Genomic DNA, 23,375 nt, shown 5'->3' on the forward strand with positions numbered 1-23,375 from the left:
CGCGGAATCGGTAATGCTGACTCAACTAAGGATTTGGCAAAAACTAGGCAGGTCTCCGCAAAAACTAGGTTTCGAGGAGTTTGCCTGTGCTGTGTTTCTAGGGTCACGGATCACTGTGACTCAGCCAGGGTGACTTGATTCGGAAATTGTCAGGAGTCAAAGAGTCTGAGAACTATGTCCCAAACTCATTGATCTAGTGCACAGCCTGGCATCACCAATCAGTACACAATCATACGCAAATACTTTTGTTCAACTTATTATTATTTCAGAGAACAATGACCAGGTAACATAACCTTTAAAAATTTATACAAACAAGCAGGCCAGACAAATATACCTGGGGTTAAAGGTAATTTGCTAAAAAATTCAGCTAGGAAAAACAACAGCCACCAAATATGGAGCTCCATTATTTAGCCACAAGCAAAGAAAATCAATGGAGTTCATGTCCCAATCAGAAGACAACTCTGAAATTTAACAAAAAATATCTTTACTTGAATGTGAATCATAATTAAGGGCATTTATTTGAACAATGAATCTAATAAAAATACCTCGATTCCAACAAAAATAAAATTAGGTTTCCATTATGCCACGCCTATTTCTCTAAAATTTTGTAACAAAACAAGCATTGCACCCTTTGAACCTTTTTTAAAATGGCTTGTTGACGCTTCAATGTTACTAAAGCTCAATTTATGATAGAAAATCCAGGTATTCAACACAATGAACAGAAATACTGCGAGCCCATAACTTATCCTGTAAGAGCTGAATTCAATGCACTATGCACTTCGACTCCAATTTGAGCCTCTGCTTTCTCAAGATCAGTTGAGGCTGAAGCCAATTTCTGTGTATAATCAGTCAATCCTTTCTGGACATGCTGAGGATCAATCCTGTCAAGTGGCACAGCTTCAACTGCAATAATATCAGTGTAGGAGTTTGCATGAATAAATGCAAATCCACTGCTAATAAAATATTTCTTAACATCATCTCCCACATGAACAGACATCACACCAGGCTTGAGTTCAGCAATAGTTGCAACATGTCCAGGCAATACACCCATCTGACCGGTAGTTGCAGGGACTATTACCATATCAACCTGAAATTATCCAGATCAAAGTGCAGCAAGGTTGTCAGTGTTGGAGTAAACTTCAAAGTCAGATATATTTTTGTACTCGGCAGATATGAAAAAAAGCTGTAGAGTCGTAGACCTACATTCTTAAGTCAAACAACAAATTACTGATTTCAGATACCAACAGCTTTGAGCACCAGCACTGACAGATTAGCAAAATCAAACTGAAACCTGCAGATAGGAAACTCTAAAGTAGCAAATCCTATGAAAACTTGAGCCTCTTGACCTTTATGTCGTTTCTAACTTGTGTGTACCATTGATATGATGTTATTACATATTTGCAATAGCATTCTGACTAGATAGTGATAGGTAACTAAAGACTTGTCTTTTTGCCCCAGTAACTTTAAATTTCTAATATCAAATCAAGACAGAAGTAATCAGATACAGAGCACAAAACATATTGCCTTGAAGAAAACACTAAACTTACAGAATTTCTATCTTTGATATCCATTTCCTACTTCATTATGAAACATAGCAGTCATTTCAATATCGTTCACTACAGAAATAAATGTTCCAACTTCTGTATTCAGTATAGTACAAGAAAGCATTTTTATTTGACTTCCTTAAAAATAGTTGGCAACAAATTTTGGCAAGATCAGGGTTTCAACCAGAGGATATATGCATTCTCTGAAACTAAACTGGTGTAATTAATGCACAACAGCATGAATGTCACCTAACATGCAACAGTTCATAAAAAAAAGTACCAGGATGGATGATTTTAGCCTTCTCTAACTCTAGGTTTTAGTCTGCTATATATTATCTTAGCCTTCATTTAGGCCATCTAGTTTTAGCTTTACTTCCACCTTAAATCTTTTAAACAAGACTCGGCCTTTATTTTGTTTTCTATTTTTATTATGTCTTTTCTAACTTTATAAAGATATAGTGATGGTACAACATATTGTCTTAGAGAGTAAATGATAATAATATTTATTAAAAATCAGACAAATCAAAGAACAAAAACCACGTTAGTGTTCTTGTGAAGGTTTTAATCTAAAACAATGTGAGTCTTCTTTTCAAGTTAAATATATTGTGCATTACATGCCGTCTTTAAGTAAAAATAACATGAATTAGCGGTTGACAATATTCTCTGTGGCACAAGTGCATCTCTGATTTTTGTCAAAGCTATATACACAGTCTGTGGCAAAAGGACAGTGCATTTTAAATGGATATCATTTTCTTAATATAAATCGTTCAAATTGATCAAGAACACAATAAACAAACAGTAAATGGATTTCCGGTAACTTTAAAGCACAAAGGCCAAGTCTTCAAACATAATGCAAAATGAAGCACCTTCGGAAGGTACGCAACTAAAACAACTAGTAGTACATTAAATTCTATGTTTCTTATTTCTGACATCTCAGTAATCATATTCCCCAAGTAAATACAAATATTGATTAAGAACTAAACAATATTTAACAGAACTTGCAGGACATAAAAACATGGGCATAATTGGGGATCATCCAAAAAGAACCCCCAAATTTCAGTGAGGTGGAATAGATGGAGAACAAACAACATATAGATGTTTTTTACACAAAAAAATCTCTCACAATATTGGCTATGAATGTATATGGATTTAAAAAGTGATTTATGTAACTTTAAAAGATGGTCAATCATTAAAATTAATTACTGATTTTATAAGTATTCAAGTTTAGCAATCACAAGTCCCATATTGATGCAAATACTATTTCTAGTATTAAATTCTGTCTGATTTCTAGCACACGACTGATCTTGTTCTTGTTAAAAATCTGCATATATAACATACTAAAAAGTTGTATACAATTCAAATCCAAAATTAAAAATCTATTTCCTCAAATAAACTTTCATCAAAAATTCAGATTACAAATAAAAGAAATTTTTGACTATTTTAAAAAGTTTTTAGAAAAAGATCACGGCACAAAATAAGACTAAAAAAACCATCCATTAAAGGCAAAGCAAAAAAATAAGACAAGGATTTCAGGGTTGTTATAATGCTAGAATTATATAAAGATTTAATAGATTTTTTTTTTTGGTTGTCTAACATTAACAAGGCTCCCTGGATCCAGACATCTCCCAAAACCACTAAAATGCAGAGAGGTGTCCTGGGCCCCATGGAGATGTGTTTCCAAAGGAATGCAATTGTTAGGAGGAAGCAGCAGAGAAACACAACTGCTGTCTCCTGCAACAAGCAGAAGGAGGTATAGAATCATTGACCACCAGAGACCCCCACCAAAATCTATGGGGTTATTTCCATTCTTGCTTGAGCATCTCATGAAAAGATGTTACAAAAGTTCTTAACTATTAAAAACCCTGTCAAAACTCAAAATCATGTTCTTCAACATTTCTAGCATTTGGCAGGGATTTTGAACAGGTCATCTTCTAGGGCAACATCTAGACACCAGTATAGACACGCCTACAGAGATGTCAGGAGATGTGGACACGAGTAACTGTTTATGAGAGACATCTCCATACTTGTCTCCAATCTGTACCTCCCAGACATGTTGAATTTCACACAACTGGAATCTTAAAATTAAGATTCAGTACTCCTGAGAAATGCCAAATCAATCACCGTGCAACATGAAAACATCATTTGTTGTGTGAAATATTTGAGGTTGTTAGGAAACTTATAATTGGATTTTATTTGGAATCAATGGCCTCAGAATATGGATGCCTTTGTTGAACATGTAAGATAGCCATACTCTCCTTTTCATAGGTTGTTCTAGATAAATTATTTCCTATCAATTGTTTCTTGGTGAAATCTAGAGGTTGAACCTCATGCTTCAAGACTGCTCATATTCTTGTCTAGATAAATTATTTGCAATCAATTGTTTGTTGGTGAAAGCTAGAGGTTGAACCTCGTGCTTTAAGACTGCTCCTATTCTTGTCTGTAAGGTATCACATTCTAGGATATACATTTCCGTTAAGGCTAGGGATTGCTAGATTTGGGGTGAAACACACAGCAGCTGCATCCTCACTCAAAATGTATGAGTTCTTTTTAAGTAGGGAAATGAGTTCATTTTGAGTATGGTTGTGAGGGGTCCTGCAATGTTACTGAAAACTTTGACAAATTTATGGTTGTGTGTTCTCAAACCTAAGAACCCATAGAGACTGCTGATAGACTAGGGTTGGGAGTTGGGACCAATATTGTCTTCTCATATCAATGTGTATGCATTCTGGGGAATCAATATTACTGAAATACTCCACTCGTTTTACACCAAATATGCATTTAGAGTGCTCAGTAAAAATAGTTTTGAAAAATCTCTTAAAGTCTGACATTATTAGCCTAGGTGCAACCATTGATGAGAATCTCATCGAATAACATTATAATCAGTTCTTCAACGATACTGTGAAGCTTCCAATTTTTAAGAGATTTACTTCAACAACCCTTTTATCACACCCTTACTTCCAAAAAATTGTATGCCATTGAGGAGAACAGTTTGATTCCCTCTAAAAGCACCAAAGTCTAGCTTCATTATTCATGCTTGATCCTAGTAAAGAAAGATCCATAATTTTAAGGAATCTGACATAGCACAAGTTCTCAAAAACCTAAAGGAGAATTTATAACAAGAACAAAACCATATAAAGCAATAGAAAAATCAACATGAGTGAAATCATAGAAATTAAATGTGTTACTTTGTCCTTTAGTGTCTATAGCCCTACAATCCTCTTTGCAAGATAGGATGGCTCATAGTTTGGGTACCAAAATACACAGCCCTTATCAAATGTTCAAAATCAAACACATGACAAGGAGGTGGCCTATTGAATAGCCCTTCCACTACTACAAGATCCATCCAATATTTCATGTCTTGTCTCAAGAAAGTTTTTTGCTGGACCATGCAAGTGAGAACATCCCTTCCAATATTGAATGAGGGGTCACTATTTTTGGAACACTGGGAAATTAAAATATTCATCAAAGCAAATTTCCCAGTTGCATAATCAAGTAGTTCTAGGTGTAGTGGTAAGAAATGTAACTTTAGGATGCAAAATGGGAGAAAACAACCATTTTGTCACAATGTTTTGAATCTCAAGCTTTGAGGACAAATCTTCTTGGAAGCAGAATGCAATGAAAAATCTTTTTTGAAGCTAAAAGTGATGTCAAGCCCCTTGTTTCTCTCATTTATATAGAGGCTTGGTTGTATCTGCATTTCAAGTCACCTTATTAGTTTGTTAATATGATGTATTTTCTCTCATTCATGGGATGGTAGTAGTGATTGTTACTTGTTAGCTATATATAGTTGAGTTTAGGAATGAGTGGGACATCTTGAATACTACAATTGGAGATTAAGTTTTAATTACTATACAGCTATTCTCTTGCTCGTATTTTTTTGTGTATATCAGTGTATTGTCTTTGCTTTATTTGCAAGTTCATTACAGATTCTAAATTGTCTCTATTGAGGCAAGTTAATCAAGTGGGAAGTCATTGAACAAGGTTTTCCTGGTTTTCAGAAGTGCAATAAAGTGAGTAAAATTAAGTGGCATAGGAGGTGCTTTCATAAAGGGGTGGTGAAGCAGCAATGACTACGCAAAGTAATTCTCTTCAGACTTGGACATAAACAATAGTTTTTTTCAACACAGTATGATGAGAAAAACACGAATTCTAGATGTCCAATGCAGTATAATATCCAAACAACAAATACTATCAGTAACAGTGAGGATGATAGATGATGTTAACAAGTTAATTTGTGGACATTGCCTGGAATTGTCACGTTAAATAGTAACATCCTTAAAGCCCTAATCTTCATAAGGCTAAACGTCCTTTTAGCTACTTGACATTATTTGCATCCGTCACTGCCCTAAACAACTTAATCGTAGTATTTTAAGCAAAGCCTTGATTTTATAACCTTCTCTCCAAGTTTTTACAATTATGGTGTGAGTCCCTTCAATAAATGGTAAGAAAGCTAGTGATTGGTCCTTGAATCCTATGATACAAGGTAGCCATTCTAGCTTCCTTCTCCCATTCTTAAAATGCTCTTGCAATTTGTCTGTTCTTTCAATTCCTTTTGAAGAGCTCAACATGTATATCCATTCTTTCTAAAAATGTTTAAATTTAAGGATCTAGCAGAATGGGCTTTAAGGAAGCTTATGTTTGGTGATAAGAGACAATGGGAAGTGGCTGGCAAATACAATTATATGTGAATTGACATTAACAAAAACATCATTTTAGGAAAACATCAAGCAGATGGAAGTTTTGGATCAACACCTTTGTAACATTGTGAAAATTTTAGGTTATAAACAGCTTGGTGTTTTAGTAGGAGCTTTTCCCTCAGGATTTGTGACTAAAAACATTGGTGTGCAAGTTTGCTCTTGGATTCTCAAATGTAGACCACAAAAGAAAGAAGCGCATTAAAAAAGGATGAAGGTGGTCACAAATAAGTGATCAAAATGGTCCTCCAAAAAAAGCTTGAATAATTCAGCAATCACATAAGCACGATCTTATGTCGACTATAGCAGAGCTCCCAAACTACAAACAATTTAATCCTACATAAATTTGAATACTTGGACCTTTGACTAGTTTTTGTTGTGAAATTGATCTATATAAGTTCTTTCAAAGTAATGTCAAAATGATGAGGGTGCTCCCCGTAATACCACAAACACATACTAGAAATAGAAAAACAACACAATTTTGCGAGAACAAAATATGGGCTTCTTATTATCGCAACAAATGCACAATTACAGAATTCAAAATTACAATATGCAAACCCACATGGGCGCCTTCCTTACAATAATCTGCAAGACAAAGTTGTGAACCATCACCCAAAGCTCCCCTAGACAATCTATGGGCATTGTTTATATATGCAATTTTATGTTGCCCGAGAAGTTTCTAGACATCAAACCCTAACCTTTCAAGCTGACCAACCCTAATAATACGTATAGAGTTGGCCCAATACAATTATGACATTTATTTTGGAAAATTTCGGTCGGCCCAACTTCGGAAGACCATAACTTGCAACCATCGTTCTAATTAGCTATTATAACCCCATTCCAAAATCCTTGGCTTCTAATCTTCAAGGCTTTACTTGTGCAAACTCCACAAGACTCCATTTTGGAGCCCATCTGGGGCCTCTATGGCCTTCAAAATTGAGCCTAAAGTTTTTCTACCAAAATTACACACCAAAAATCCACAATAACTTCACAAATACTCATGATATGGCACTGAGCCTCAACTAGCAGGCTGATATATCCAAGATGAACCTCCACCTTTGAAATTAGGAGATTCTGAGCTCGTCTAACCAGACTTACTAAGTAGCAAGCCTCCACAAACAACAACTCTGCATTTAGACAACCCTTATTCAAGAAACATAATGGAAATATTTTTGGGTGATGGAAGATTGCTATTACATCCAGGATGCTCCTACATCACAAAATAGAAAAGCCTCTAGCAACAAATATCGTCCCTACCAAAAACAAATTTATGAGAATTCAAGATTTAAACAAGAAGCACTCAAGCTAAGTAATGCAAGGGTGGCCTCTTATGTCTTCAATTCAAATCACATCTATGAAATTTATTTTAGAGGAAGCAAAGAACTCCCAAGTAAATATAGCAACCATGCGAAATTGTAACTCCAAAATGGAAAGTGTGGGAAGCATTCCCATATCACATACAAGAGGATATAACCAATTAACCAAAGCCTTGGGGTAAGGTGGTGAACCTGGTCAAGGAAATGTACATGACTTCTTAAAGAGTTGTGAGAGATCAAACAAGGGTAGAAGAGGTATAACCACATTTTAGCTCACATGCATCAGCCTCTCCACATTTTAGCTCCCATGCATCATCCTCTCACTCAACTTTGAATACACCTCAAGGACAATCAAAAACAGATGTGACTTCCAAGATTGTAAACCATTTGCATGATGCCAATAATTGAGAAACCAAGCAAACAACAAAATGAGAAGATTGACCACAGTGATCAAATCCGATAAACATACAATGATAAAACATGGAATGGAAATGATAAGAGCTGTAATAAAATGATGTGATACCAAAATAACATTAATACATGTGATAGAACCCTTCCAAAGAAAAATCCAACCCATCAAAAAGGGAACAAGTCCATCTTAATGTCAAAGAATAAAGTACACCAATATAACAAATTTCAATCTGATAACATTCTAGCAAAGCAACATTGCTTCAAGATACAAAACGATAAGACACCTCTATCCCATGTCTCCAATGTATAGAAAAACAAAAACTAGAAATCAGAAATGGTTTCCCAAAATAAGAGGCATATACCATAGGCCAAAACTTGTTTCCAATTCCCCATGTGAAGAAAAAAAATCCACATACACATACAAGCATCCAAGAATAGACGAAGTAACCTCCACAAAGCATCTTTGACTTCCACGATGCAAAGTTGGCAAATGTAACCCTCAAGCACTCTATAGGAGCACTAATTATACCCACATGTGAACATAAAAGTAGAAGATGCTTTACAACTCCTAATCTAGCATATTTCACAAGTTGCCCTCACACATCAATATCTTCAAGCAACAATATATACAAGTAATTGGAGAATAAATTATTTATTAAATGACCCCACCCTCACATCGACGTCAATTTTACCCATTCCTAAAACTCCTTAAATCAAACATTATATTCTTTCACAAACACAGTGCTAGCTGTAAGGTTAATCAAACTTTCAATCAGACTGTTATGGTTATGGGTTAATTAAGCTTATGATCAAACTGTTATGGTTATGGCTTATTTGCAGATTTGATGGATACTAACCTATATACTTTGCTTGCAGGTGATAATCAAGATAGAATGGATATGAATTAATTCAATTCTGAAAACTGAATGCAAAGTCTGAATCACTGTACTGCAGTCCCGATCTGAAGAGATATAATCATTTATTGATTTCAATGATTTATTTCTTGTGATGGGTCATCTTATATATTGCAATCAAGAGGCATATAAGGGGTGGTTGTAACTGTTCAACTACATGTCTCTTTGAAGAGATACGAAGGCATAAACTTAATTAGCCCACAGACTCGAAGGTTATAGGTTATGATTAGCCATCAAACAAATCATCAAGCGATCCTATGGTTATCACGTATGATTATTTGCTAAGCCAATTTCAACATTAAAGCCTCCGATCCAAATATAGAGAATCATAACTCGATCCCATATGATTGACATTCAATCAATCTGATCAGGGATTTACTGCCCGATCCAAGAGATAGATATAATCTGATTGCTTAGATTTTCATACTTAGTTTGATGATAATATCAGTTCAATACAAGGATGATCTCACAGAATTTATGGCAAGTTAATTTTAATGTCTATGCATATGTGTGTGTATGCATGTATATCAATTCATATCAATTCACATGGTGAACTGGCATGCATTCATGCACACACATGTGCATACAGTTGCCAATGTTGGTATATCCTTGAATTCTGACCGAAGCTATCATGTCTTAAGACTTGCAAAAATAAAAATCACAGAATAACTCCACAAATCATTAATGTAGTCTTTTTACTTGTAGTGCAACAACATATATGAATCAAATTTAGATGTTTCTGATTTAGACAAGGTTCCACACCAACAGCCTTTAAACGAAACCAAGTTTTCTCTTACTAAAAATGACAGGTACGCCAACAGCATTCATCTTAGATACAGAAACCATATTTCTATTATGCTCTAGGATGTGTAACACATCAAAACGAGTTTTCACTCTCCCATCATCAATTACCAATTTTAACTTATCTCAATCAACAATCCAATGTAATTGTTATTGCCGAGCAACACCTCACCGCCATTATATGCTCTCCACTAAAAGAACCTCTCCACATGAGGAATCGTGTGATATTAAGCGCATAAGTCACTCACCCATGTTAACAAAAATAAACAATACATCACTACGATCCTCATCAAACAGTTTATTTACTAGAAAAATAATTCAAAAAGAAAATCGTATTACTACACTCCTCCAAATGACCCTTTTTCCCACAGCTCCATCATTTTAGTCTACTCTTGCCAAGGGCTCTAGATCTACCCTCAGAATTTTGATCTCCTCCTAGCCCCCTTTTCCTGACCACCATTTCCCTTGGGTCTACCTCAAACATGCAATGCAACCTTGGAGCCTTGGTCCATGAATTTCCTCCTTAGATCTTCCCCTTAACAAAGTGATGACCGAAATATCCAACTTAGGCTCCACAACACCACCACTAACTGCAATAATTAGACTAAACCATGATTTGGCAAAGAGAAAAATAGAATAATGCATTTGTTAGATTATTGTCTTCATCCAGACCTGACATCAATAGAACTTAGCTGACTCAAAATCAAATTAAAGCATTTAAATGCTAAGCAAACAAGTCTCCTTCATTTTAAAGGATCAAATTCCCTTTTCAAATACAACTTATCAAAAACTCTTCGTTTGGTAGATGTCACATTTTTTCCAAAATATATGTGATGATTAGATTAGAAACATTCAAAGGAACAAATCGAAGACGTGGAACCTAGAGCTTACACAAGCTTTCTTGTCAATCTTTCTCCAATCTGTGAATACATCTGCAAGCTTTTCTTTCAGTGTCAAAGATATGCAATAGTATCTCACGTCTTTAAAGTCTTCCATCTTCAACTTCCAGATTTCAGAATTAGAACCATTAACTTATCAATCTCCAATTGGGATGTGATCTTAATCATACAGTTCTGTCTTGCACTAAATCACCAAATACTTCTACTACATAAAAAATACCCTCAAAGTCCAAATGATGGCATCCCTCTCTTCCAATCAAGCCACACTAGTAGTTAAAAATGGAAATCATAAAGAGTGGTGATAAAATAATGTAACATGACAATAACACCAGATATACACGACAAAAAAAAATTAATCTTAGAAAAAAAAGATCATAACCACCAAAGAGAGCATAAGACCATATCAGTCTCAGCGAATACAGTATCTCTAAATTGATTCACCAAATTTCTTCTTTTAACTTGACAGCATTCTAAAGGAATAACCTTGCTTCAACCTACAAATACAACATAATACCTCTACCCCGTCCCTCTGCTATATTAGGAAATCAAAAATTAGAAACTATAAATTGTCTCCCAAAATAAAGGGCAAACACAATGGGTTGAAACTAGACATCCAACTTCTCATGGAACAATCCAATACCCCACATTCAATTGCAAGCATACTTAAATGGAACAAGAAACCTCAACCAAGCATTTTCTGACCTCTACTATACAAAATTGACTAGTGTACATTCCAAGTGCTCCATGGTAGGGTATTCAAGGGCTGAGGGGGAGGGGGGCACTAATTACACTGGTATACAAAAACAATAACGGAAGATGCTTTATAACCCCCAAAATAACCCTCTTATTCAATGTCTACACAAAAAAAATCCCAAGTAACCAGAGAATAAATATTCAATAAATATGAACTCAACCTCACATGAGCATCACATTTTGCTCATCCAATGATTCTTGGAGCCACATATAGTTCTTAACATCTACAAACAATTAAGTTATAATAGATAAGAGGTCTTCTCAAGTGAATGGTACTCCCAATCCTAACAAACAGATCATCCCATAACAGACCATTGGTGTTACATCCCAATTTTTGACCTAGCTTGAAATATAGACGTTGAAGTTCACATGAAGTCAGTTGGTAGTTTAATTTGATATAATCTGGCAAAATGGTAAGATAGTTAGTCGTTATGATTTCAAGTGAAGATGACATGCTAGTTATTCGTTAATCGTGAATTCATGGAATTAAGACGAAAGGCTAACTAATATGATTATTTATAATTTATAATTTAATTACAGAGAAATTCCTTGCAGGGAGCTTGTCGAAGGGGTGGAAGCATTGTCAGAAAAGAATTAGGTAGGGCATCACCATCATTGGACAGACAGGTAGAGGACCAAGCGATTTGTAAAAAGACTCATCTCTGGAACTGCATGAGTTGTTAATAATTAATTAAGTTTAAATATAAACGTATTCTTAAAAGATTTTAAATTATCTTTTGTCATATTATTTTTAATAATAGTTTATACATGTGCTTTTGAATATAAAAATATTTCGTCATCTTTATATGTTAATAAATTAATAGAATGATGTTTTAAAAAGTACTTATAAGATTTTAATAAATTTTTGAATTATAATAATATTAATAAAACTTTTTCACCTTTGTTCCAACGATTCTTTTTTTCCATTTGATGGAATTCAAAGCGCATTTGAGTCTTGTAACGGCAGAAGCTGAAAAGCCATTCATTATCTTTTTATATGGTTGCCTTGTCATTTTCAAAGAACACCAACAAGATACCCATCTGTTCTTGTTTCCGCCATAGTCTCAGAACCTCAATATTCTGCAACTCGAGTTTGTCTATTTGCCTTGCATCTTGTTATATCCGTCTCAAATTCTTCTTTTGCAAATACGTTTAACACCCTACTAAGATCCGTCGTCCATTCTGAAAAATGTTACCTGCAACATCATTCCTGCCTAGCGCGATATCATACCTCTGAGCTTACATGAGATCATTCTTGCGCATCACTGAACAGCGGATTCAGCGAGTATTTGAAGAGTTCACAAAGCAGGGCACACAGCAATCCGTAGCCAAGTAAGGATGTGCTAAATCATTTTTAACTTCTTTCACTCACGTTTTCTTGTCTTTTCTGGGTCGGGTTGATACAAAATGTAAGAGTTGTGTGCACATAATAGAGTCCTGATGTTTACCTTGAGCTCAGAATATTAGAAAATGCCAACAGAGCTTGTTTACATGATTACTAATAAAGTAGTTGATGCTTATGATAGAAGCCGATAAAGGAAGTAATAAAACTTTATGTTCTCATCTTATTCATTGTCTGATATTACCGATTGCCATCACTTAAATTTAAAAAAATACTTTTGAATACAGACTATATCTTTATCAAACCACGTATGTCTTAAATCTGTAGATTTTGTCATGAAAAGCTATGTTCTCAAACAAACAAACAGTAATAATGATCAACTCTGAATACCAAGGAAATTTTGAGAGTGTAGAGTCGTAATTTTATGAATAGGTATTGAGTACAATGTTGGATATAATATGAGTTCATCTGTTGTATTTGTGTGTATTGAGAATTTGCTTTTTCAAGGATATAGATATTGGAAATTGGTTGAAGATATAAGTGTAGGAGACAAGTAAGAATGTTGCCGAATTTAGAATGGTCAATTGTGTTTTTCTTTCTAATGCAACTGTTGAATCAAGAATGTTCAATGTGTCTCTTTTTCATTAATATAATTGCAAACTGAATCGGGGTGGTCAGTAAAAGAATTCTAGTTCTTGGAAAACTACCTTAAACCATAAATGTTTCTTTATTCATAAGAAAGTATTAAACATGTATAAAAGATATGGATATGCAATGAAAAACTGTGATTAACTAATTCAGTTCAGAATGTATTACAAACATTCATACCCTGCAAGAGTGAATTTATTAATATTAAACAAACGCCTGGAAATCACGGGCTTGGAGGCCTGATGAGGTTGAGGGGGTGTGAGGAAAGATTGATCAACAATAAGAACCAGTAATATCAGTTATGACATTTTAATATATATCATTTAATATGAATTAATAATAGCTCATGCATATTCCTGTTATGATGATCTCCTGCTGCCAAGTCGTATGGCGTGTTATATATCATGATGCCCAGTGAATGGTAAGATGTTCCCTGTCAATTCCGGGTAGGGAGGGCCTTTCTCGTTAGAGATCATGTGGGGATATATATATTGAGGTCCGAGGTTGGGTGGTAAAGCCCCTGGCAATGTTTCACCTCTCTCAAGTGTCAAATATGTGTCAAACAAAGATAAGCCATGAAATCAATTGTTTATCGGAAATAGGTATTATCATTTTTGTTTATGAAAAGGTAAGATTAAATTGAGGTATTTCATTGTTATCATCATTTTACTTCATATAAATGAATATTCTTCATATAAATGAATATTGAATATAAGTAATTATCTAATCTTGAGAAATTGTCACAGATAAGCAATCGGAAGGAAAAGAAATCTGAAGCCCTAATTGATATTACAAGGTAATTGGTAAATACTTGCTTATTAATAACAGAGACCGAAAGGTCAATTTATACAAAAGGAAGAGACGATGTTTCCTTAGGAAACGATCGTAAAGAATAGAAACATTCTATTCTAGAGAAAGCAAAAAATGAAAGCAAACTAAAGCTAAAGATATTTACAAGATAACCATTAACTAATAATAGACGTCTTATCTATTATTGTAATACCCTCCCTTAATGGTTAATATATCTAACACACCAAGCTGTCCTCTGAATTTGACAAACTTATCAAGACCAAGAGGCTTGGTGAGAATGTCTGCAGTCTGATCTGAGGTAGGAACATACTGCAGATCTATAGTCCCGTCTTCAACCAGCTGTCGTATGTAATGACAATGAACATCCACATGCTTGGTTCGTTCATGGAAGACTGGATTCCGTGCTAACTTGATAACGCCTTCGTTATCAACAAACAGAGTAGTCGGTCCTGCTGGTGACATCTGCATATCCCCAAGCATTCGACAAAGCCAGACAGCTTCACATCCTGCCTTAACAGTCCCTCTATATTCAGCCTCTGTAGAAGAGAGAGAAACTGCCTGCTGCTTCTTGCTGGTCCATGTGACTGCATCGGATCCCAAACTGAACACATATCCAGATGTTGACTTTTTATCATCAACAGAGCCTGCTCAATCTGAATCTGTGAACCCACTGAGTTTAGGATTAGAACTCCGAGAATACAAAAGTCCATAATCAAAAGTGCCCTTCACATAACGAAGCACACGCTTTGCTGCCATCCAATGATCAGCCTTAGGAGCTGTCATAAAGCGTGAAATATAGCTGACTGCGAAGCTGATATCAGGCCTAGTAGCAGATAGGTAGATGAGGCTGCCTACTAGTTGCCTATACGTAGTATCATCAACGGAAGGAGAATCAGACTTGGCTGATAACTTGAGACCTTTCTCCATAGGTGTAGATGCAAGTTTGCACTCCTGCATTCGAAATTTGTCTAAGAAGGCTCTAGCATATTTGGACTAAGAGATGAATATACCAGAAGACTGTTGCCAAACTTCAACACCTAAGCAATAATGCATGAGCCCAAGGTCAGTCATATCAAAAAACTGGCATAAGTGTTGTTTGATTCCCTGAATCAAAGATGCCGAACTGCCAATGATGATCAGATCATCCACATAGATAACCAGAAGGATGATGTCATTGTCAGTAGTCTTGATGTACAGATTTGAGTCTGAAGAACTCCTCTTGAAGCCTTGATCACTGAGGTACGTATCAATCTTGATGTACCATGCCCGAGGGGCCTGCTTCAAACCATTGAGAGCTTTTACCAATCTGAGAACCTGATGGTCTTTACCAGCAACCTTGAAACCAGGAGGCTGCGTCATGTAGACCTCTTCATGGAGATCACCATTCAGGAAAGCACTCTTTACGTCCATCTGATGGACCTTCCAGCCAAACTGTACTGCCATGGCTAAGACTAATCTGATGGTGCTCATCTTTGCAGTAGGAGCAAAGGTCTCCTCATAATCAATGCCCTGACGCTGAGAAAAGCCCTTTGCCACTAAACCAGCTTTGTACTTATCCAAAGTACCATCTGATTTGTATTTGATTTTGTAGACCCATTTGCAGCTAATGGGTTTCTTCCCTGGGGGAAGATCAGAAAGGACCCAAGTGTTGTTCTTCAGCAGGCTCTGGTGTTCAGATTGCATGGCCTGTTCCCACTCTGGAATTCCTTTAGCCTCGGAATATGTTTGAGGTTCAAACACACTGTGAATGTTGGCCATAAGAGCAAAGTTAACAAAATCTATAGTTTTGCTCTTTTTCCGAGTAGTTCTCCCATCAATGAGCACATCATCATGAAGATCAGCAAGTGTCTTAGCCCACCACTTAGGCCGGAGAGGAGAATGACCAACAGTAGTACTAGGAGATGCTTGATCAGCAGGATCCTGATCAGAAGAATCTGGATCAAATTCAGGTGAAGCATCTTCAAAACGAGGTGATCCTGCACGAGAAGAAGGAGGTGGCTGTACAGGTATCACTGGCAGGACTGGAGCTGTAGGAGCTACTGGAGCCCTCCCATCAGGTGAACCTAATGGAAGCCGAACTCCCAAATCATGAACCTGCATAGGCTGGTCTGCTGGATCAGGAACAGGAGAAACAGGCATGAATGGTCCTCGCTGCTCATCAAAGACTACATCGCGGCTGTATATGAGACGAGATGTCTCAACATCAATAAGGCGGTAGGCTTTGTGAAGACTACTATATCCAGCAAGCATCAGTTTCTGACTCTTGGCATCCAACTTGGTGCGTGAAGCATCAGGGATCCAAACAAAAGCAAGAGAGCCAAAAACCTTCAGGTGACTGATTCTGGGCTTGCGACCTGACTAGGCCTCTTCCGGAGTTTTACCTTTGACCGCCACTGTGGGTGACCGGTTCAACAGATAAATTGCAGTGTTAACTGCTTCTGCCCAAAAACGCTTCGGAACATATCTGTGTTCGAGCATGGAACGAGCCATCTCGGTGATTGTCCTGTTCCGACGTTCAACTACACTGTTCTGTTGTGGCGTGTGGGGTGTGGTGAACTGGCGTTGGATGCCATGTGTATCCAAGAAGCTGGAGAAAACATTAGAACAAAATTCCCCCCCATTGTCTGATCTAAGAGTAATAATAGATTTCCCAGACTCTTTTTCAACTAAGGGTTTAAACTTCTGAAATACAATAAATGCATCGGATTTCTTTTTAAGGAAATACACCCACATTTTTCTACTGAAATCATCTACAAACAACAGAAAATACCTGTACCCAAGAACAGAAGGAGTGGCCATAGGGCCGCAGATATCAGCATGAACAAGCTGAAGTACTTGAGAAGCTCGCCAAGAATCGCCACTGGGGAAAGGTGTGCGATGTTGCTTCCCAGCCTGACATGCGTCACAAACTCCAAGGTGTTGGGTTTGAATCTCTGGCAAACCAAGAACAAGCTCATCCCGAGCAAGTTGTGAGAGATAACGCACATTTAAGTGCCCATATCGCTGATGCCAAAGTGAGCTGATGGAAGATCGCCGAGCAGCCATAGCTAAGTCCTGAGAATCACCAGAATCAGTAAGTCTGAAAAGACCATGATCCTCAAGACCAACTGCAATAGTAGACTTAGTCGCCCAATCAGTGATGGTGCACTGATGTGAACTGAAGGTGACTGCCAAGTGTGGAGAATGTCGCAGCAACTGACTGACCGAGAGTAGATTTAGTTCCATCCCTGGAACGTAGTACACATCAAGGAATATGAGCTTCCTCCCAACAGACTGAATTTGAATGTTGCTTTTACCAACAACCGTGTACTCTTCTCCACCACCAAAGATAACAGAATCTGAATAACGCTGGTAGTCAGTAAACCAGTCTCTGCGGTGAGTGAAATGTCGAGAGGCACCTGAATCAATGTACCAGGCAGATGACTGTACATGATCTACGGGTCTTTTAGCCATGAAGGCATAAAAGGCAAATTCCGCCTGCTCAGTGTGCTCTGCACTGTTCGCTTTGGGTTGCGAACCTGATTGCTTAGACTGGGCAGCTAAGCGTTTCCGACATGCAACCTTCATGTGACCATACTTGTGGCAATAATTGCATTGAATGTTCTTTTTGGTACCATCGGATGCTGGAGCAGAAGACTTCTGCTGAGATGGTTGCTGAAACTTGCCCTTATCCTTCTGAAAGGATTTCGCAGCAAAGGCTTGCTCAGTGGAGGTGGACCTGGAGCTGCTACCAAACTGTTGTTTCCACCGATCTTGCTGAAGTAGCAGGGTGCAGAGATCAGTGAACTTTAGATCAACACCAGTAGATGTGATGTTGAGAGTCTCGATAAAATGCTCATAGGAATTTGGTAAACTCCGAAGAGTGATTACCACAATATCCTCTTCCTCCATCTTGCGACCGATGGCAAGTAACTGATCACGGATTTCCTGAATCCGATTCAGGTGTGCCTGGAGCGAGGTGCGCTCATCCATGACAATAGAAAACAGAGTGTTTTTCAGAAAGAAGGCTCTGCTCTTGTCGGAAGTCTCATGAAGACTGTTTAGATGTGTCTAGATTTCGGCCGCTGTCTTGCCGGATGGAATTTGAGAAAGCTGGTCATCAGCTACGGAGAGTTTGAGAAGCATTACTGCCTCTCGATTGTTCAGATCCCATGTATCTTGATCAGGACCCGGAGAAGTCGGACGCTGCTTAACACCCAGAACAAGTTGATCGGTGTTTCGATATTCGAAGATTGCGATGATGTGTTGCTTCCAGGTTCCATAATTGCGACCATTGAATTTGGAATTATGCTCGAGCAGAATATTTGTCAGAGATGCCATTGCACGTTTTTCAATGAAAATCTGTGAAGGCACGTTCTTCGAGGCAAAAATACGAAAGACCCAAAAGAATCAGAGAATGACCCAAAAGAGAGCTCGAAAAACCCAAAAGGAATCTGCTGTCGTTTTCTGAATCCGCTGGCTCGAAAATCGAGGCACAAAAATCGAGGCACCCAAAAAAAACGGACGAAAACCCAATTGAGCTCTTGAAAAACCCACCAAGAATCTGCAAACAAAAAAAAATTTCGACCCCAAAAATTAGGGTTTCGAAAAAAAACGACCCTAGCTGAAAAAAGCTTGAAAAAACTTCAGATTTCTTGATGAAAAATGGTCGAATCTGCTTCCCAGAGCACGATGACAGACTGAGATGGCTAAGAGCATGAAGATTTGATACAGAAACATGCAGATTTTCACCCCAAAAACGCGAGTCTTCAAAAAATGGCCACGATTTCCACGCGATTTGCAGACCCGTAATTCGGGAATTTCTCCAAGCAGAAAAACCCTAGGTGGGTTTTGGAGAAATTAGCTGAAATAATTTTGGAAAAATTTAAACAAATAATTTCAAGAAGAAATTATAAATTTTTCCGAAAAAATTTAAGTATTTGGCTCTGATACCATATTACAAGGTAATTGGTAAATACTTGCTTATTAATAACAGAGACCGAAAGGTCAATTTATACAAAAGGAAGAGACGATGTTTCCTTAGGAAACAATCGTAAAGAATAGAAACATTCTATTCTAGAGAAAGCAAAAAACGAAAGCAAACTAAAGCTAAAGATATTTACAAGATAACCATTAACTAATAATAGACGTCTTATCTATTATTGTAATAATTGATTGCGTGATAGTTGGAACCTTAATTGATATGGTGGTATTGGAAGCCCTAACTGAATCCGTGGTATCGAAAACCCTACTTGAATCAATGGTTGCGAAAGCCCTAAATTGAATTCGTCGTCGCGGAAACCCTAAATAAAATCCGTTGTCGCGGAAGCCCTAAATTGAATCCGTGGTCACAGAAGCCCTAAGTGGTAAAGCAGTACCAAAAGCCCTAAATAAACCGATGGTAATTGATGCCCTAATTGGTAAGAGGATATGTGATGCCCTAATTTAAGTTATATTGGTATTTAGTGGTATTCATCAAATGATTTTGAGATAGCAGTCGATTTGAGAAATTGTTATAGTATATTTGTGGACTAACCCAGGTGGTTGCAGAAGCATACTTAGATGAATTTCAGTCTCAGTTTTTCCGAGGTATGTGATTTCAATTTTTAAAGAATTTCATTAAAAGGTATTTCAAGTATTTAGTTAAGAAATTTTGTTTAACTGACTTTAACGGTAATCTTCTTCACATGAACATGAATGATGTAACTGCCTTCTTATGAAGTCGAAGTTAAAACTGTTTTCTATGCTTATGATAGATGTTAAAATTAGACCCAGGAAAACCGGTTGTTACAATTGGCATCAAAACAAGTGTCATGCACCTGCAATTACAATAGAGCCAACATCGACACATCTTATTAGCAATGAGGAAAGTGTCTTACAATAAAAAAGATTTCACAATTTCCCTCGATCAATAGTCACTATCATCCCCCACCAGACAGATCACAGCATTATAATTAAGATTGTACGCCTCAAATGATAACCTAGTAAATTTTGAATTGGTTCCAAAGAAATACTAGAAAATCCTAAATAAAAGCATTAGAATATTTCAAACAGCAACAATACTGATAGTGATTCAAATATAACAACGGGATTGAGATTAAGAGCAGTTACAATATAACAATGCAGCAGTTCTGACTTAGGAAGGATACTAAATGTTTAGTCAATGATAGGCAAGAGGTGCAATTGCAAGGAATTCTGAATTAGGTATGATGGGACACCAAGGAGATGCGACCTTTCATAAAGGAAAAAACCAATTATCATTAAGATAAGCATTGAACAACCTAATAACAACTGTTGAATAAACATGAGTATTGAGCCATCACTTCACGAGAAGGGCAATCTAAGAGACATGACATTCCCAAGGGACAAGTCCCAAAGGAAATGACTCCTCCACATCCCTCAAAAATATAAAAGCATGGTCCAATATAGGAAGAATGGGGATGGGAAGGGGGAAAATGGATAAGGCATAATCATATAATATATGATTCTCAATATAAGTTTCTGGTGATATAGATATCGCATAATGAATCTTGTTTATGACTGCTCACTACTGAATTATGTATACAGTCTACGAATATTATATTCATATATGATTGCTTATGAGTGTGTGTGTGTGTGTGTGTGCACATGCATAGAGAATGCATGCCATGATATAGGATTCTTTATGTGTTCTGTTTAAATGTTATAATCAGTGAAGATAAGAAGAAAATTGAACGAGAAGAGAGTAAAGCCATAAGAAAGGTAGTCATGTGTACACTAACTATGTATGTGTGTGTGTATTGTGAACTTGCAGTGTTAAATTACATATTGTGGTATGGTTTTCCATACATAATAGGTAATTCTGTGTACATATGCATACCTCTGATTTAATATGCATTTCATGTTTACCTGCTATAGTATCATTGATATACTTCTGATTTGGGAATTCTCTAATATAGAAGATTGAATGAAATGTTATAGTCTCTGACTGCTGTAACCAGCCATAGTAGGGGAAAGCAAGATTACAGGAAGGGGACCATTGATGTGGTTGCCTTCTAAGCACACCACCTCATATTATATGACCGGGTAGTCCCATGTGGCCAAAGGGGGGCAAGGAGACTCCCTTTGGGCTTAGGAAGGATGGACTTTCTGGGCATCCTGTTGTGGATACACCTCATGAACCCTATCATGGTAAGTCAGTTACCAGATCCATTTCTGGTGGCAGCAAAGTCAAGTTCAGTTCTGACCAAAGTCTGGCCCAGATCAAATTCTCTATGAAGTCTGCCACAGGTCATCAAATTTGGCCCAAATTTTGTTAGACGGAACTGGGACAAATTTAGGCGAATTTGCAATAAATTTCAAAAGCTGCAGCAGGATCAGGCTAGACTTTGGCATAAAAGTTTAAATCTCATTTTGTGACTTTTTAAGATTTCTTTATTGTCTTATTTAGTCTATTAGACCCTTCAATCCTTAAACTAGACCGCTAGAAAGGCCAAAAATGATGTTTTATATGTCATTTGTGCACTTGTGAATGAAAGAAAACTTCTCTTCTGCATTGCTAAACATTCTTGTTTGGTTGCCATTGCTCAAGGAGTGTTGATACTTAATCTATGGAGTATCGGTTAAGTTGGTACTTGAGATTGTAAATGTTTCAAGGATCTTTGTAAATGGATCTTCTATTTAATTTTGTTGTTTCAATCTAATTGATTAAGTCTGAATATTTTTCAGAATGAATATCTGATACAATTGCTAATGTATATATTCAGACTGAATATAATCTAATAATATTTGTTATTAATAACAGTAGAATACTGTTTCCTTTGACTTGTGTATTGTTCAAAGTATTGATATGCCGAAGAGGAAATAGGACATTGCTGATGTGATTGATATCCTTTTCTCTCGGCAGAAACAGTGTGTGTGTGTATATATATATGATATAACTGACTTCTCTAATATATAAATAATCATACATACATATGCGAGAGAGAGTATATATGTATTGAGAGAATCATATACAAAACACTTCTACTGAAGCTATATTTTAACAGAGATAAGACCCCCCATTTGTGGTCTCACCAGCTAGAACTAGATAAATTTGCTGGCTAATTACCAGAATTTTTCAATATGGTAGCAAATATTTAAAAATTGTAAATTGCACAAGTGCATGTTACAAGAATTAAAAATTAAAATGCAAAGACTTACACGATTGATCACGAGACATTTTGAAACGCTTCTATTTCTACATTTATTCTCTTTCTCCTTGCAAAAGGAAAAGCAATCAATCTAATTTTGTCCACGGAAGGTCAGGTCCTACACTTTCAAGTTTGCGACTAATATATTCAATAGGAAAAGGAGTTTATCTAGAACATTTTATCCCAGAATGATATGAATATCACTTGGCTCTAAGCCGAATGAGGCCGATCATCCGTGCACCCTATACGAGCAGGATAGTAAAAATGTAGAATAAAAATATAAACAATCATCCAACCACTATCAATAATTGATCGAAAGAGAAATGACATTGAAATGAAAATATTAAAATAAATTGAAAAACCAAGGTTACAATGCTAACCAAACATGAAGTGGTTACAACAGTAGGAAGCAATGTAATGAAAATGTTGTACACTGTAAACAGAATTACAAAGCACAGACCTCTTTGGCAGACAACTCCGTTTGATAGGGCAAAACGAAGTTAAGGGTGACCTTGGTGGGAATCGATGTGCCGACGCCGGGGCGGGGGGGCATGAATGTGAGCGGGGTCTTCGGAGGATCAACAAAGGGCGCCACTTTCTTCCATGCCGCGATAAATTCATCGTGTGCGACAGGCGAATCTTTGACTGGCGCATCTGCGAAGGATCTTCGCCATATTTTTCCTCCTGCACTTCCTGATCTCAGCAGGGATCTCAATGCCTGACGACCCAGCATTTTGTTCCAACTCTCCTGTACAGAAACCCTATGATCTCTTCCGCTTTTGATCGAAACCCAGAACTCTTCTTCTGTCGTTTGCTCTCTTGGGGTCGCTCGGTGAACTATTTTTTAATTTTTTTTCTTTATTGCTCCTAGTTAGTATGCTTTTGAGTGTTCACTTCTGTGCTTCCTAGTTTAAGTTAACCAAGAAATGTAGTAGTGCTAATTTGGATTTGAAGATTCTAGCTTCAATAATATTTGAAGTAGTCTTCGAGGGAATGAATAGACTAGCACTTGTTCTAGAAAGAGGTGCAAGGAGTATGCCGATAGTTTTTTTAGAAAAGACAAATTAAAAAGATGTAAATTTAAAAAAAAGAT

The 23,375-nt window shown here is 36.8% G+C and overlaps 1 protein-coding gene across 1 annotated transcript; it reads right to left on the reverse strand.

Moving 5' to 3' along the window:
* Positions 1-467: 467 nt before the first annotated feature.
* Positions 468-23,112, reverse strand: LOC149575339 (ATPase, F1 complex, delta/epsilon subunit). Its single transcript, XM_089815109.1, has 2 exons — positions 22,743-23,112; positions 468-1,087 (listed from the first exon to the last, which is right to left on the reverse strand). The coding sequence occupies exons 1-2, from the start codon at positions 23,013-23,015 to the stop codon at positions 743-745; spliced, it is 618 nt and encodes a 205-aa protein (XP_089671235.1). The 5' UTR covers positions 23,016-23,112; the 3' UTR covers positions 468-742.
* Positions 23,113-23,375: the final 263 nt, after the last annotated feature.

This window comes from Cupressus sempervirens, chromosome 2, assembly GCF_028749045.1.
Source record: "Cupressus sempervirens isolate cs-2001-9-10 chromosome 2, ASM2874904v1, whole genome shotgun sequence".
NCBI classification, from domain to species: domain Eukaryota; kingdom Viridiplantae; phylum Streptophyta; class Pinopsida; order Cupressales; family Cupressaceae; genus Cupressus; species Cupressus sempervirens.